Source organism: Pinus tabuliformis, chromosome 8 (assembly GCF_031772625.1).
Source record: "Pinus tabuliformis cultivar Carrire ecotype Pingquan chromosome 8, CPIR1, whole genome shotgun sequence".
Lineage (NCBI taxonomy): Eukaryota > Viridiplantae > Streptophyta > Pinopsida > Pinales > Pinaceae > Pinus > Pinus tabuliformis.
In genome coordinates this window covers 508470011-508485757 of record NC_142294.1, presented here as the reverse complement: position 1 = coordinate 508485757, position 15747 = coordinate 508470011, and the positions used below count along the sequence as shown (strand labels likewise).

At 37.2% G+C, this 15747-nt stretch overlaps 1 protein-coding gene across 4 annotated transcripts in view; it reads left to right on the top strand.

Moving 5' to 3' along the window:
• The window catches only part of LOC149236313 (nucleoside hydrolase 3-like), a 335414-nt gene that overhangs the window by 206776 nt on the left and 112891 nt on the right, over positions 1-15747 (top strand). For all 4 annotated transcript variants that reach the window (XM_089372376.1, XM_089372377.1, XM_089372374.1 and 1 more), the window contains 3 exons: positions 1601-1723; positions 2044-2241; positions 2547-2800. In XM_089372376.1, the coding sequence (XP_089228502.1) occupies positions 1601-1723; positions 2044-2241; positions 2547-2800 (575 nt within the window). The remainder of the gene's footprint in view (positions 1-1600; positions 1724-2043; positions 2242-2546; positions 2801-15747) is intronic.

Sequence of the window (15747 nt, the reverse complement as noted above, 5' to 3'; positions counted from 1 at the left end):
GCCACCTTGCATTCCCACAGACGATGCTTGACTGCTTCAGCATTGTGAATTTGTGACAAGTCACACAGCTACCATCTGTAAATTCTGTGTGATTTTGAATATGCATTGATTTGAAGGGTGAAAAAATGAAATTCATTTTGTAACATCATCAAAGTGATTGTTTTACACTTTTTACATGTATTCTATTAAAATTTCACTCTGTTTCTTGGTACTACACTATTCAGCATTTGAAGTTACATGGTACAGGATATGGTTTAATAAGTATAATGTCCAAATTTCAACAAACCATCTCCTTATTTACCTTAGCAGCTTAGCCACCACAGCCCAAGTAACAGAATAATCTCAATGGTAATGGTGATATTTGAATTTCCCACCATAATCATTATTCCATATCTAATGTGGTTATAATGAATGCATATTGAAATGTGCCATAAAAGGCAACGTCATGGTCTCCACCAAAACGCCTAAATCCAAATATGTGTTCTTCCCACAAGTCTATCTACATGATGGGACATGGCTGTTCCTAGATTGTGCTTGAAAGTTGTGTATGAAATGTAAGAGTTCTTCTGGAAGTTGTATTATTGAATCATGTATCTTTTTAAACTATATTTCCAAGCATTTAAGATCCTCCTTGCACCAGCGACAGATGGTTTTCCGGAATGGAAAACCTCTATTTCCTCTTATTATCATTTTCATTGGTCAACGAAGGAGACTAAGTCAGCTAAAATGCTTATGAAATACAAGTTCTTTCTACATCTGCCAACCTTTCCTTGTATCTCCAGAGATGCTTTGGTCAGGCAGAATTCTTTACCAAGTTTTAAATAATAACAAATTCATCTCATGTTGTGACTGTTTGTGTATTTAACCTTGTTGATGCAATGATGCATCTCATATTATAGTTTAAAGTTTTTTACTTCCAAGCACAAATTCTTGATAAAACAGACACAAGTAATCATTTTTGACTGTAGTCTTAGTACCTTAGCATCTTCCATGGTCGAACTTCTAAAGAAATAAACCTAAGTTGCACGAAACGCTGAAACGTTTCGGAGTTTCCGAAATGGGTACGTTTAGAAATGTCACCTCCCAAAAATGGAAACGTCGGCCGAAACATCAGCTGAAACGTCATATATGTATATATAAAAAATATATATATAAATAAATAAGTGAATAACACATTATCTTGCAAGGAAAAAGGGAATAAGACCCATAGCTGACAATTTAAAAGGAAAAACAAGTCTATATTAACTCTAATAGATGATTATATGATGGTCGAGTTTCGACCGAGTTTCGGCCAAGTTTCGGAGTTTCGGGTATGGGTACAGCCCGAAATGCCAGGTTCTTTGAAGTTTCGTGCAAGATAGAAATAAACTAAACTTGTGATAATGTTGATGCACACAAGGCAAACAAGCTCTGGAATCAATCCTAAATGTTTAAATAAGAGATCGACTCAAGATATAAACAAAGTTCTGCAGGGTGTCTGATGCATATCAATATACAACTTCCATTTTTGTTGTCCTTTCTTGTTGGCAGATTTGATTATTGCGTAAGTCGCTTGTAGTAAGCTGATAGACATAGAATACTCTAAACGTGATGCAAACAGGATGGCTACACAAAGGAGGTATCTGCTAGTGAAGGAGTAAAAGTACTAGTTGCAGAAAAGGCTAAGCCAAATAAGGATATTGACAGCAAGCTTGACAGGGAATATTTTATAAGTTTCCTTCATGTAAGTTTTCGAGGAACGTTATACAGACTTTCCTTGTCCCGATGGTTTTGTGATCTTAACTATTATTGACAAATTTACACCCTTTTCCCCTTTGCCAGTTTGAATTACAATCCCATCGACCACAATGATCCATATATTGTTTTTCTGTATGCAATGCCAATCTGAGAACACTGCCTTGCATCTTCAATTTCTGATTCTTTCTTCTTTCAACATTTAAGAAAGATTTGACTTACTGTGGTTTATGAATTGTTAGCTGAGACATTGAAAATATCGTTTCCTCATAACTCATGAAATAACATAATTGTTTTATGGGATTGCAGTCACTGAATAGTCCACATCAAACTGCAAAGTTCAACATGAAAACAGAATTTCCATTCTATAAGGAAGTTCTTTACAAGAATAATCTAAAGGGCCGATTATCAGGAAAACCTGTGATCCTTGATTTAGATATGAGTCCAGGGGATTTTGTTACTCTCTTCTACTTGCTTAAAATGCCTCGACAACTGATCGATCTAAAGGTAAGGATTATCAGTTTGGTAATTGTGAACTTTATCCTCAAAGCACCACTGTATCTCTAGTGATCTTAAGCTTTTAGTTCTTGATACATAAATTATTTAAATGACATGCATTGGTGGTCCATTAATGCAATCACAGATTAGTTGTTTTTGCCATCCAGCTCTGATATAAGGGTAAATCCATATGGGTTTCCACACAATTGTAACTCCCTTGTCTCTTAAAACAATATAGCATTTATTCACTAATTTTTGTTCTTATGAAAGTTTGGATAACTAACATGACTTTTAAGACAAATGATGTTTTGTAGGGCATAACTATCACTGCCAATGGTTGGGCAAATGCTGCTACCATAGATATTATATATGATATATTGCATATGATGGGGCGTGATGATATTCCTGTTGGACTTGGGGAATTCTTTGCTCTTGGTGAGGCATATCCAACCTTGAATTCTACTGGAGATTGTAAGTACCGCAAGGCCATTCCTCATGGAGCTGGAGGTTATATTGACAGTGACACTCTCTTTGGACTTGCTCGAGATTTGCCGCATAGTCCAAGAAGGTAACATCAGCTTTCTAATTGAAACATTCCAACCTCATTGCATAAGATTTTATTTTATTTCCTTCTATGCTTGTTCTTGCAACCACTTTGTTTGGTGCACTTAGTTGGGAAATCTTCTATTTTGGATGAATGCAACATATGTTGTATTTAAATAATACATTTGGAAGAACATAAGGCAAAAACTTTACATTTCCCACTCACCAAACATAAGCAAATTTTGCTGTAATATATCAATATCTTTATAAAAAACAATAAAGTGAGATGACACATGCTCAGCTAAATATATTTTGTGAGACTGTAATGTACCCAAATATCCTTTGTGTTCTGTTGAGGATATTGAGTACTTCTATTATCCACCAAACTGTGCACCAATTGACTGAGGAACAAAACTCAATTATTCTGTTATTAGCTATTTAGTATCTAAGGAACCAAACTCTCTATTATTAACTATTTACTATCAACGAGCATGACACTATGTGAAATTTTTTCGAATGCAACAACTGGAAATTATTCTCTTAACTGAATGCAATTTATTTGTCTTCTTTTAATTATTAACGACAAATAACGAATAACTCGCTGATGCATTTTTCACAATAAACCGTTGTGGAATAAAATAGAAACTGAGAAATAGATGCGCACACACAATAAAAATGAACCAATATTTGTTGACTGAACGTGCTCGTAAAAACTCCAAAGGGAAGCAGTGCGGCAGATAAGGGTTTATTTTATTATGCAACAATTTGCAAATTATTACAATTGGATGCCCAACTGGAAATCCTCTGAAATATATTGGAAAAATAATTTGGAGATCCCAAATCTCCTCTGCAAAAGAATCTGGCCTCCTTTGGCCTGCTCGAACCCCACAATGGCTACTCGCACTGCAACCTGGAACTCGCACTGCTGGCTCTGGATAACTCGCACTGCTTGGATATTGGCTCAAGGTGAGCCGCCTTGCCTATTGAAGAATGTAACTAGGTTCGGTCTTCATTAAAAGTATTTGAGTCACAATGAATTGTATTTATCAAAACAATGAAAAAGTAATTATTATTATTATTATTATTAGGACTTATTAAAGCATGGGTTTCATGCTTGGGTCATCATGTTTTAGATCAAAGTCCCCATTGAGGACTTATAGGATTTATTTTGAGTCATTAGAATCATTGTCCATTAAAAGAGACCCTTCTTGGGCTTTTGAATCATGTAAACAGAATTAATATTGAGTCAAATAGACTATTTGTCCCTTCCACACCAAGTCAGCCTCAAGGAGATCAAGTTGGCCTCAATTTGGGTAATTCGACCTCACCACAAGCCTATATATTCAAGCAGTTCAAATTTATTTGGAGCGCACACACTCTCTCACTCAAAAGTTCGATATCCAGAGGAAAGAGCTGGAAAAGTGCGAAATAAGAAAGGAGGGCTAAAGGAGTGCGAAGATGGAGAAAGAGGAGGAAAAATAGAAAATCAAAATTTTGGGCTATCTATCTTTCTCTTATGTGGATTCCTCTAGGAGATCAAAGCCTCTTTTGTCAAGTCAAAGTTGTTGTTGTTGCTGCTACTGCCAGTTGCTGGGTTGAAGCTGCTGCTGCAAGTTGTTTCTGCTAGATTGAAGTTGCTATTGAAGGGTTATCATCTGCAAGAAGGAAGAAAGGGCTAACTTGGTGTGGAGAAAGTTTGGGTCTAGGTCAAGAGTCTTGGATTATCTCAAGAAGTTATTAAGGAAGAGTTGTTGACTGGGTTTTCCCCTAGATAGGGGTTTTTCCCTGGCTGTCCACCTATATCTGATGTCTGTGATCGACATAAAGATAAAAGAATCACAAGTAATTATCTATATAAAGAAAATCTTTCTGCCTTTCTGATTTTCTAACATGGTATCAGAGCTAAGGTGAAGAAGGAAAAAGGTAGTTTAAGGATCTACTGAAAGGAGTCTAAGAAACCTCAAAAGGTTGAGCAAGGGATCATATAAGGAGATCTTATAAGGAAAGAAGCTTACTACCTTCAAGGACAATGTCTAACACAATAAAGGGAGAGAACAAATTAGAAGGAGCATCAAATTACATGTCATGGAAGAAGAGAATTGATCTCATTCTTGAAAAGAACAAAGTCTTGGATTTGGTCAGAGGAAAAGTGAAGAAACCTATCGAAGGATCTAGTGATGCAGATAAAGTGAAGTATAAAGAGTCAGAAATATTGGCTATAACATTGATGGTAGAAGGTATAAAGGACAATCTTGTCCCATACATTTCCAACATAGACCATGCTCAAGAAATGTATGAAGCCTTATCAAAATTGTTCACTATCAAGAACATCGGTCAAGTAGCAAGTCTTAAGAATGAACTAAGGACCACAAAAATGACAAAATATGACACTGTGGCTTCCTTCTTTGTAAGGATAGCTAGAATTAGAGATGACCTTCTAGCCATAGATGAGATTGTACTGGAAAAAGAACTAGTGATTACTGCATTATTGGGATTACCACCTACATGGAGTGCTTTTGCTTTAGGACTCAACAACTGGAAAGAAACTCCATCATTTGAACAATTATGGAATGCCTGCAACCAAGAAGAGATGAGAATCTCATTAGTAACCAACAATGAAGAAGATAAAGTTTCAAATGCATACTCTGCTTATCACAAGAAAGGAAACTTCAAGAAGTCAAAAGGGCCAAGAAGGAAGGTAGACATGTCCAAAATAGAATGCTACCAATGTCATAAAATGGGTCACTATAAAAGTGACTGTCTTGACAATTTGAAGAATAAGAAAAGGAACAGGGACCAAGCTAATGTTGTTGAAGAAGGATCTCCAAAAAAGAATAAAGTCGAAGAACTAGATATAAGGGACTTACACTACTAATTCCTTTGGTCTAAGCTTTAGTTATTTCATTTTTGATTTCTAGTATTTATAGGTTTAACATATTTTGGAAAAACATTTTTGAATTGTAACATTATAGGTATCCCTCGAGCTTGGAGGGAGCCAACTTCCAAAGATAAGTATCTCATTCCTTGTATTACCTTTTCATTTTTAGTTTCCTTACTTATCTATGTTTGTTTGCATTAAATACTAATCACATTTCTATTCATATTTTCCTTGTTTAGGACAAGCTTGTTGAATACTCAAGAATTCTAGAAAAATACCTCACAAGACAAAGCATTGGAATTACAAGGCTTGTTAAACAAAAGGTATGTCTTAGACTATAAGTTTTGCTCTCTTCATAATAAAGGTATATTCTGTGAAAATTCCTTAAACTCCGGAATTCCTACTACAACATTGATGATATTTCTCCTACTTGTTAGATTTACATAACAAGTTATTTGCAGTTTCCTACAACAAACATCGAAATACATACACTGAACTCTCTATGTGTCTTCCAAGTGACCCTCAAGCCTCCTTAAATAATCTTCTCGTTGACATTCAACGACCCAGATTAGAAGCTAATTAATGGTTAAGATCATTTCTGCTTGATCCTCATCTTCTTCTAGAAGTTACACCCACAGTTAGATTAATACCCATTAATTATTTTATTTTCCTAAGTTTAGACTTAGGGTCCCATTAAAAATAATTAATTAATTTAATAAAATTGCCTCTGGGTTGAATTTCCCAAAATGCTTTCTGGGTTCTTTGGAATACATGTGCCCAAGCCCAAAATTTGAGACTTAGAACACATCTGATGCTACCAGAAATCAACATATACATTCTTGATAAACTATTCTACATTACTAACATTATTGTGTCTAGCTCTCTTGAATCATAAAGATTCTTGATTGGGTGATTCATCATTAGATAAATCTACCCTCATATCTTTGATTGTTCTCATGGAACCCTAAAAAGGTTCTTTGTAAAAACCCTAGCTTAAGGGTATGTTGATAATCATGTGTGAAACCCTACCCTACTTAGGGTTATTGATGAGTCTAAAGAAAATGTTTGATGCTTTGATGATGTCATGTTCGAGGTTTTGGTATGGTTATGAAAACCCCAACTTATTAGGGTTGAATGGTAATGTCTGAAATCTCAAGCCTTTGAAGTATTGATAAATTAGGGTTTGTTGTGTTATGTCTTGAAACCCTAGATCATTAGGGTTTGGTAGGGTGTATAAGCAAGACCCTTATAATGTCTTAGGAATGAAATACTAGGTATATGTGTGTTTGTTCGATCGAAAACCCCGGTCTGATCAAGTTTTTTATATGTCTAACTTTAACATATTGATATTTGTGTCATTGGGTTTGACTAACACATGTTATGATATGCTTGTGCATGATGATGGAATCCTAGATATATGTGTTGACCTAATTGTTGATGGTCATGATTCCTAGGGTTTGGAACTAATCCCTAGTCGAAGTTTGATTCTCTAGGATGATAATGTTTCTGAATTCTAAGGTTTTGTAACTAAACCTTAGTAGAAGTTCAATTCTCTAATATATGATGACAATGTGATAATCTGAGATTTATAAAAGATTATTGAAATCTGAAATTGTGCTGTGATTGGTTTTGATTGTTAAAGCTTAATGGTTCATGTATGAAATCTAGGATCTTGCACTAAATCCTAGTGTAAGTGTAACATATGAATTCTAAAGTTGTTGGATGCATTGTAGAACTATATTCGTTTGAATTGCTTCTAGGGTTTGCAATATATTGTAGTAGGGTATGTCATATCTCTGGAAGAAATATTGAAACCCTAGATATAATGAAGGTTGTTATCTTGATTGAGGTACTAGAAGTCTTGATGATGAAATCTAGGGTTTATGGCAAAACCCGAGCATGTTGTTGAAGTATAAAAGTACGTGTTTCTTGTTGTTTGTGAACCTAAGTAAGTTTGGTATTTGATGTCTAATGTCGAATGCTTCCATTATTATATGATTATGATATAGTTAAGTTCATGCTTTTATATGTATTTATTTGGTTGTACTTGCTATCTAAGTTGTGTAGGTACATAATCTTCAAGATGATGAAGATGTTTGTAAGTAAAGTTGACTTGATAAGCATGATGAAGGAATTTATATGAATAATGATAAAGAAAAGATGGAAGCCATGAAAGATTCTCCAATGTCGTAGAAAAGAAGTTGATCTCCCTAAGTTAAGAGGGAGCCAGGATAAAGAAAAGAAGTATATCTCCCGAGTTAAGAGGGAGGGTATACTATAGTCATAATGTATACCTTGAAGAAATTGGAGAATGCATATTAGGGTGCTGTTGAAAGAAGGAAAGCTGGGTTTGGCTGCTATATGTGAAGTAGGAAAGGAAGTTGAATGATTGAGGAAGAACTTTTTTTTGGAAAGCCTCGAAGTCCTACTGTGATGAATTGTAAGGCAGCATCAAGATGTTAGGAAACCCCAAAGGTTTGGGTTTAATTACTGATTGGGGTTGTGAATTGTGATTGTACAGAAAAATCTCTCATAGTTTTGGAAGCATGCTTGATGTTATTGATCTGTTTGAATGGGAGAGATTTGATATGTTGAGGCTTTGTAAGTAAGAGACATTGCCTGGGAAGACATCTGGCCGACATTTTGTGTTGATCATTTGATGTCTTGATCCCGAAGTAGGGAGGGTGGCGTTGGTCATAGAACTCTGACTTCGGATACGCACCTGGATCCATTCGTTGATTGTTAGCAAGTAAGCCTGATGGTACCTAGAGAGGCTGAAAGCTTTAGTCCATCTTAGTCCCACCCAGATAGATTGCCCTAGTCAGGAATCTAGTCCATTACATTGCGGTGCCTAAACTCTTCATAGTTCATGTGTTTTGAGATCTTCCTTGTACTTGTTATTATGAATACCTCCCTAGTTAAGAGGGAGTGTTGAAGAATGTAACTAGGTTCGGTCTTCATTAAAATTTTTGAGTCACAATGAATTGTATTTATCAAAAGAATGAAAAATAAATTATTATTATTATTATGACTTATTAAAGCATGGGCTTCACACTTGGGTCATCATGTTTTAGGTCAAATTCCCCATTGAGGACTTCTAGGATTTATTCTGAGTCATTAGAGTCATTGTCCATTAAAAACGACCCTTCTTGGGATTTTGAATCATGTAAAAAGAATTAATATTGAGTCAAATAGACTATTTGTCCCCTCCATGCCAAGTTGGCCTCAGGGAGATCAAGTAAGGCCTCAATCTGGGTAATTCGACCTCACCAAAAGCCTATATATTCAAGCAGTTCGAATTCTTTTGGAGCACATACACTCTCTCACTCACAAGTTCGATATCCATAAGAAAGAGTTGGAAAAGTGTAACGACCCATTAATAAAATCTTAAACTTTAAAACTTTATAATATATATATATATATATATATATATATATTAAATTTTATAAAGTATTTAATTAGACCTTATAAAATGAATTTATAAAAATATCACTTAAACTTTATAGCTTATATAATATAAATATTACAAAATATGTTATTTAAACTTTATAACTTTTATAATGAAAATTTATAAAGGATATCACTTAAATTTTATAACGTATATACAACAAATATTATAAAACCATAAAGGGAAATGGTAGGCGTAAATCCCAGCTGTCCTAAAAGATCTATATATCTACCACAGTCCATTAATAAAGGGGATCCTACCTACTGAATACTTATTACAGAGCGCCGGGGACAGTAAGAAATATCGGAGAGCCATCAATGCGTGAGAGGCGGTGGCTGCAAGTGGGAGGGCGGCCACCGCCAGGCCAGTGAATAAATAGCAGAGGCCTGAATCGGGAGAAGGGGGGAAAAAACCCAGAGAAGCATAGATTCATCAGCAGGAAACCAGGAGAAGGGACTTATCAGTGGAAGAGCTTTAAGTGATCTGAGTTCTGGGCACGGAGGGACAGAGAGCCTCTGTGGAGAGCTTTCTGGATTGAGCAACCAGGTTGCTCTGTCTGGTTGGGTGGTATTGGCCATCTCGAAATTGGGTCAAAACAGTCACAGCATCACCAGCAGCGGGATCGCCAGTTCAGTAGCAGAATCGGAAATCAGCTAGCAGTTCAGGTATGTGCAGATTACAGTTTTATGCATTATTGTTTTCCAAATTTTATGAGTATTTATATGTTGCTGTAATTCGAAACATGGGTACTACACATGGTATCAGAGCCCATCAATCCACTGTAGTGGAATCTTCAGGTATTATCAATGGTGTAAAACTCAAAATCTTATTTGATACTGGTGCCACAGATAGTTTCATTTCGTCATATGCATTAAACAAATGTGGGTTGGCAGCTCGTAGACAAAATGATTTCCACCAAGTGGAAATGGCCTCAGGAGAACTCCAAACCGTGGGCTTGAGCGTGGATCAATGCAAAATTGACCTAGGGGTCTGTTCGACTAAACTAAGAGTCTATGTCACAGCCTTAGGGACGTATGACCTTATCATCGGTATGGATTGGCTGGAAGCTCACCAAGCTTGGGTGGACTGTTATGGAAAAAGGATTTCAGGCGTAAATGATGAAGGAGAAGTAATCCAAATTCAAGGAATCAAGAGGGAAGTTTCCTTACGCTACATTTCGGCAATGCAAGTGAAGCGTTGTTTAAGAAAGGGTTGTCAGGCTTATGCAATTCACGAAGTAAGCCAGGAAAAGGGGCCATCCTTAGAACAATATCCGGTGTTAGCCGAGTTCCCGGATGTATTTCCAAAGGAATTGCCTGGATTACCCCGGTAAGAGAATTGGATCTCACTATTGAATTAAAGCCAGGTACCCAACCGATCTCAAAAACACCTTATAGAATGACAGCTCCAGAACTTCAGGAATTGCAAATCCAGTTGAAGGAACTACTCGATATAGGGCTTATCCGGCCCAGTACCTCACCTTGGGGCGCTCCGGTAATTTTTGTGAAGAAGAAAGATGGATCCTTAAGATTATGCATAGACTATCGAGACTTAAATCGAGCTACAGTAAAGAATCAATACCCTATGCCGCGAATCGATGATCTTTTCGATCAAATGAAAGGAGCTGCCGTCTTTTCAAAAATTGACCTTCGATCAGGGTATCATCAGCTAAGGATTTCTGAAAATGATATCTCTAAGACTGCATTCCGGACACGTTTTGGGCATTATGAATTTACTGTGGTACCATTTGGGTTAACAAATGCGCCAGCCGTATTTATGAATCTTATGAACAGTGTTTTCCGTCAGTATCTTGATAAATTTGTACAAGTCTTTTTAGATGATATTCTCATCTATTCCAAGAATGAAGAAGAGCATAAAGAGCATTTATGGCTAGTATTGTCCTGCCTTAGAGAACGTCAGTTATATGGAAAACTGTCCAAGTGTTCTTTCTTTCAGGAAAAGATTCATTATTTGGGTCACATCATATCAGGTGAAGGGATTTCAGTAGATCCTGAGAAGGTAAAGGCGATCATGGAATGGCCAATACCGAAAAATGCACATGAGATACGAAGCTTTATGGGCTTAGCTGGTTATTACCGGAGATTTGTGGAGGGATTCTCCAAAATCGCAAAGCCAATCACAACCCTCCAGCGTAAAGGTGTTAAGTATGAGTGGACCGAGGAATGTAATAATGCATTCTCTGAACTCAAAAGACTACTCACCAGTGCACCAATCCTAAGAGTCCCTGATATGGGCAAAGACTTTACGGTATGTACTGATGCATCCAAGCAAGGGCTGGGTGCAGTATTGATGCAGGATAAGGGAGTGATAGCTTATGCTTCCAGAAAGCTAAAGCCTCATGAAGAACTCTATGCTACTCACGATTTAGAGTTGGCCGCTGTAATGCTAGCTTTAAAGATCTGGAGACACTATTTGGTGGGACGAAATTTTACACTTAAAAGCGACCATCAAAGTCTACAATATTTGTTCACCCAAAGAGACTTAAATGCCAGGCAAAGGCGATGGAGTGAATTCCTAAGTGAATATGACTTCGGAATATCATATATTAAGGGAAAGGAAAATGTGGTAGCCGATGCCTTAAGCAGGAGACCCCGGATATTTTCTCTCATACCCATTAAAGTGGACTTAAGACAGCGAGTACTGGATCGTCTTATAAAAGATAGCTGGTATTTAAAAGTGAAGGCGAATCTTGAAGGAATTAAGGCAAAAGACTCAAAATTTGCGGGCTATGAATTAGAAAACGATGGGATCCTGCGATTCCATGGAAGGATGTACATCCCTGATGATAAAGATCTTCGAGATACCATCCTTAAGGAAGCTCACAAAGCAGTATATTGTGCTCATCCTGGAGTAGGGAAAATGTATGCAGATACCAAGAAACTCTTCTTTTGGGCAGGCATGAAGCGTGATATCACTCAATTTGTTGCAAAATGTATGGAATGTCAGCAAGTAAAGGCAGATCATTGTCACCCAGCGGGCCTCTTACAACCCCACGACATACCTATGTCTAAATGGGAGACCATCTCTATGGATTTCATCACTGGACTACCTCTTACTTCTCAAAGACACAATGCCATTCTGGTAGTGGTGGATAAATTAACAAAAAGCGCCCATTTTATTCCGGTAAGAGATACTTATGATGTTGCTGACGTGGCTCGAGTATTCATAAATGAAATTATCAGATTTCATGGAGTACCTAAGAAGATTATATCCGATAGAGATTCGCGATTCACTTCCAGATTCTGGACGTGCATGCAGACAGCCTTAGGTACTCAGCTAAATTTAAGCACTGCTTACCATCCTGAGACTGATGGGCAAACTGAAAGAGTAAATCAAGTACTTGAAGACATGTTGCGAATGTATGTAATGGATCAGCAATCACACTGGGAAAAGTATTTACCCTTGGTTGAATTCGCATACAACAACAGTTGCCACAGTTCAATTGGGATGCCTCCATTTGAAGCTTTATATGGCAGACCTTGCAGAACACCGTTAAGTTGGGACAGGTTAGAAGATCGAGTGATAATAGGACCAGAATTAATCCATGAAATGGAAGCGCAGGTCAGACAGATTAGACAGCGATTAAAGGAAGCACAGGATAGACAAAAGAGTCATGCTGATGCTCACCGAACTGATAGGAGGTATGAAGTAGGGGACCAGGTCTTCGTCCGCATCAAACCAAATAAAAGTACTATTCGATTCGGAAAAGGGACAAAGCTGTCACCCCGATTTATAGGACCGTTTAAAGTCATGGAAAGAGTTGGACCTGTTGCCTATCGTCTTGCCCTGCCACCTCACCTGCATAGAATTCATAATGTATTTCATGTTTCTGTGTTAAGACATTATGTAGCTGATCTATCTCATAACATCCAGTGGAAAGAATTGCAGGTATCGGACGAGGGAGTCATCACGGTCGAACCGTTACGTATACTGGAACGTAGAGTTCGACAGTTGAGGAACCGTCTGGTGGACCAAGTTAAGGTCCAATGGGACAAGTATAGTCCTGGATCATCAACTTGGGAAAATACAGAGGACATATGTCAGAGATACCCTAATTTATGTCCATTTTGAAGAACTTTACAATATGTTTTGTATATATTTACTTCACTACAGTCAGAGACTCAGAAACATTTTGAATGATTAGTGATAAACATGAAACTTTGTGGCATAATATATGTTTAAATTCCTGCTGGTACATGGATACCAAAATAATATGTGTTTAATTCCTGCTGGTACATGGATACCAAAACAATATATGTGATTATTTTACTAAATTATAAATGTTGAAGTAAAGTTAAGGCCGTTAAATGATTTTACTTCTGGTAGAAATTGAAACAATATAAATCTGTTTTATTTTTATGCATGTCAAAGATGAGCAACTGAAATAGAAGACAGGAAGTGAATACATCCTAAAGAAAAGTCAGAATACATGCATAGAAAATGACAAAATTCTGTTATGCTGTAGTATCATATGTAGATAATACATAAGTTATTTCGAATATGCTGATGCACATTTTACAAATGCTGGGTAAGTGTAAGATTGCAGATAAACTTGCAGATAAACTATGATTGCAGATAATTGATCCAATTTTCGAGATGACCACGTGATGACAGAACCTCAGATCAGTTAAAGCTCAAAGTGATTCTATGATAAGGTGATTAGCCCAAATTTTACTGGGAAGGGTGGAGGTGTTACCCACCGTTTATACTTCGAACCCTGGAGTCATGGGAGGACTGTGCGAGTCACGCTCCCCTAGACGTGTGATGATGACTGCTTGATGCCTACTGAGAATCAGGTCGGTATAACTGACGCTGTCACCTTAGAGTTATGAATGGTTAGGTCAGTGAAACTGACGCCACGGCATACTCCAGTAGAGGACGGATAGGATGGGAGCGGAAGAGATTAGGAAGGATAGGATGATTTTGATTAGCTTGGGGACCTGGATAGAAAAGGTCATGTCCATTAAAACCTTGACCCTAAAACGCTAACTTCGGGACGAAGTTTTCAGAAGGGGGGATGTATGTAACGACCCATTAATAAAATCTTAAACTTTAAAACTTTATAATATATATATATATATATATATATATTAAATTTTATAAAGTATTTAATTAGACCTTATAAAATGAATTTATAAAAATATCACTTAAACTTTATAGCTTATATAATATAAATATTACAAAATATGTTATTTAAACTTTATAACTTTTATAATGAAAATTTATAAAGGATATCACTTAAATTTTATAACGTATATACAACAAATATTATAAAACCATAAAGGGAAATGGTAGGCGTAAATCCCAGCTGTCCTAAAAGATCTATATATCTACCACAGTCCATTAATAAAGGGGATCCTACCTACTGAATACTTATTACAGAGCGCCGGGGACAGTAAGAAATATCGGAGAGCCATCAATGCGTGAGAGGCGGTGGCTGCAAGTGGGAGGGCGGCCACCGCCAGGCCAGTGAATAAATAGCAGAGGCCTGAACCGGGAGAAGGGGGGAAAAAAACCAGAGAAGCATAGATTCATCAGCAGGAAACCAGGAGAAGGGACTTATCAGTGGAAGAGCTTTAAGTGATCTGAGTTCTGGGCACGGAGGGACAGAGAGCCTCTGTGGAGAGCTTTCTGGATTGAGAAACCAGGTTGCTCTGTCTGGTTGGGTGGTATTGGCCATCTCGAAATTGGGTCAAAACAGTCACAGCATCACCAACAGTGGGATCGCCAGTTCAGTAGCAGAATCGGAAATCAGCTAGCAGTTCAGGTATGTGCAGATTACAGTTTTATGCATTATTGTTTTCCAAATTTTATGAGTATTTATATGTTGCTGTAATTCGAAACATGGGTACTACAAAAAGTGCGAAGTAAAAGGAGGGCTAAAGGAGTGCGAAGTTGGAGAAAGAGGGAGAAAAAGAGAAAATTGAAATTTTGAGCTCTCTCTCTCTCTCATGTGGATTCCTCTAGGAGATCTGTTAAATTTGGACAACTAGGTCCAAACTCCATGCTCTGATGCTCAGATTAAGAGGCTAATATTTTTGTTGGATTCCTCTTTCTGAGAGGTGTAAAATCCATATAAAAATAGTCTTAATCCGATGAGCAGAACTTATATTTTGAATTTATTATTCTTAATAAATTATATGTGCAAGGTCAGCCAGTTTTGTAATGTAGGCTCACATGCCCAACAGATGTGTCACACACCCTCATTGATGGATATATATACAGGAAAAGTTGGAGAGAATTTGAATACAACACAACTCACATGCTAGGGTTTCTGCTGCTAGGGTTTCGCAGAAGTTTGACCAGCGTTGAGGGTTGTTGTGACACATGCTGGTTAGAGGGTTGTTGTGACACATGCTGGGCTGGCTGACCAAAGGAGACTTTGCTGGTTGAAGCATCCTGTTGACCGCTGAAACGAACACATTCATTTTTCTTGTTTCTGATTTGTCTTCTGTAAGATCTGCTTATATGTTCTATCTGCATTTTGCTTATCTACTTGTATGATTGCTGTGAGAAAAGTGAAATTGCTCTTAGCATAGAACATCTACAAAACTTTACATGGTATCAGAGCTGAGGTGAAGACAAACTCTATCTATGCAAGTCAATGGAGACTCCTTCAACGTAG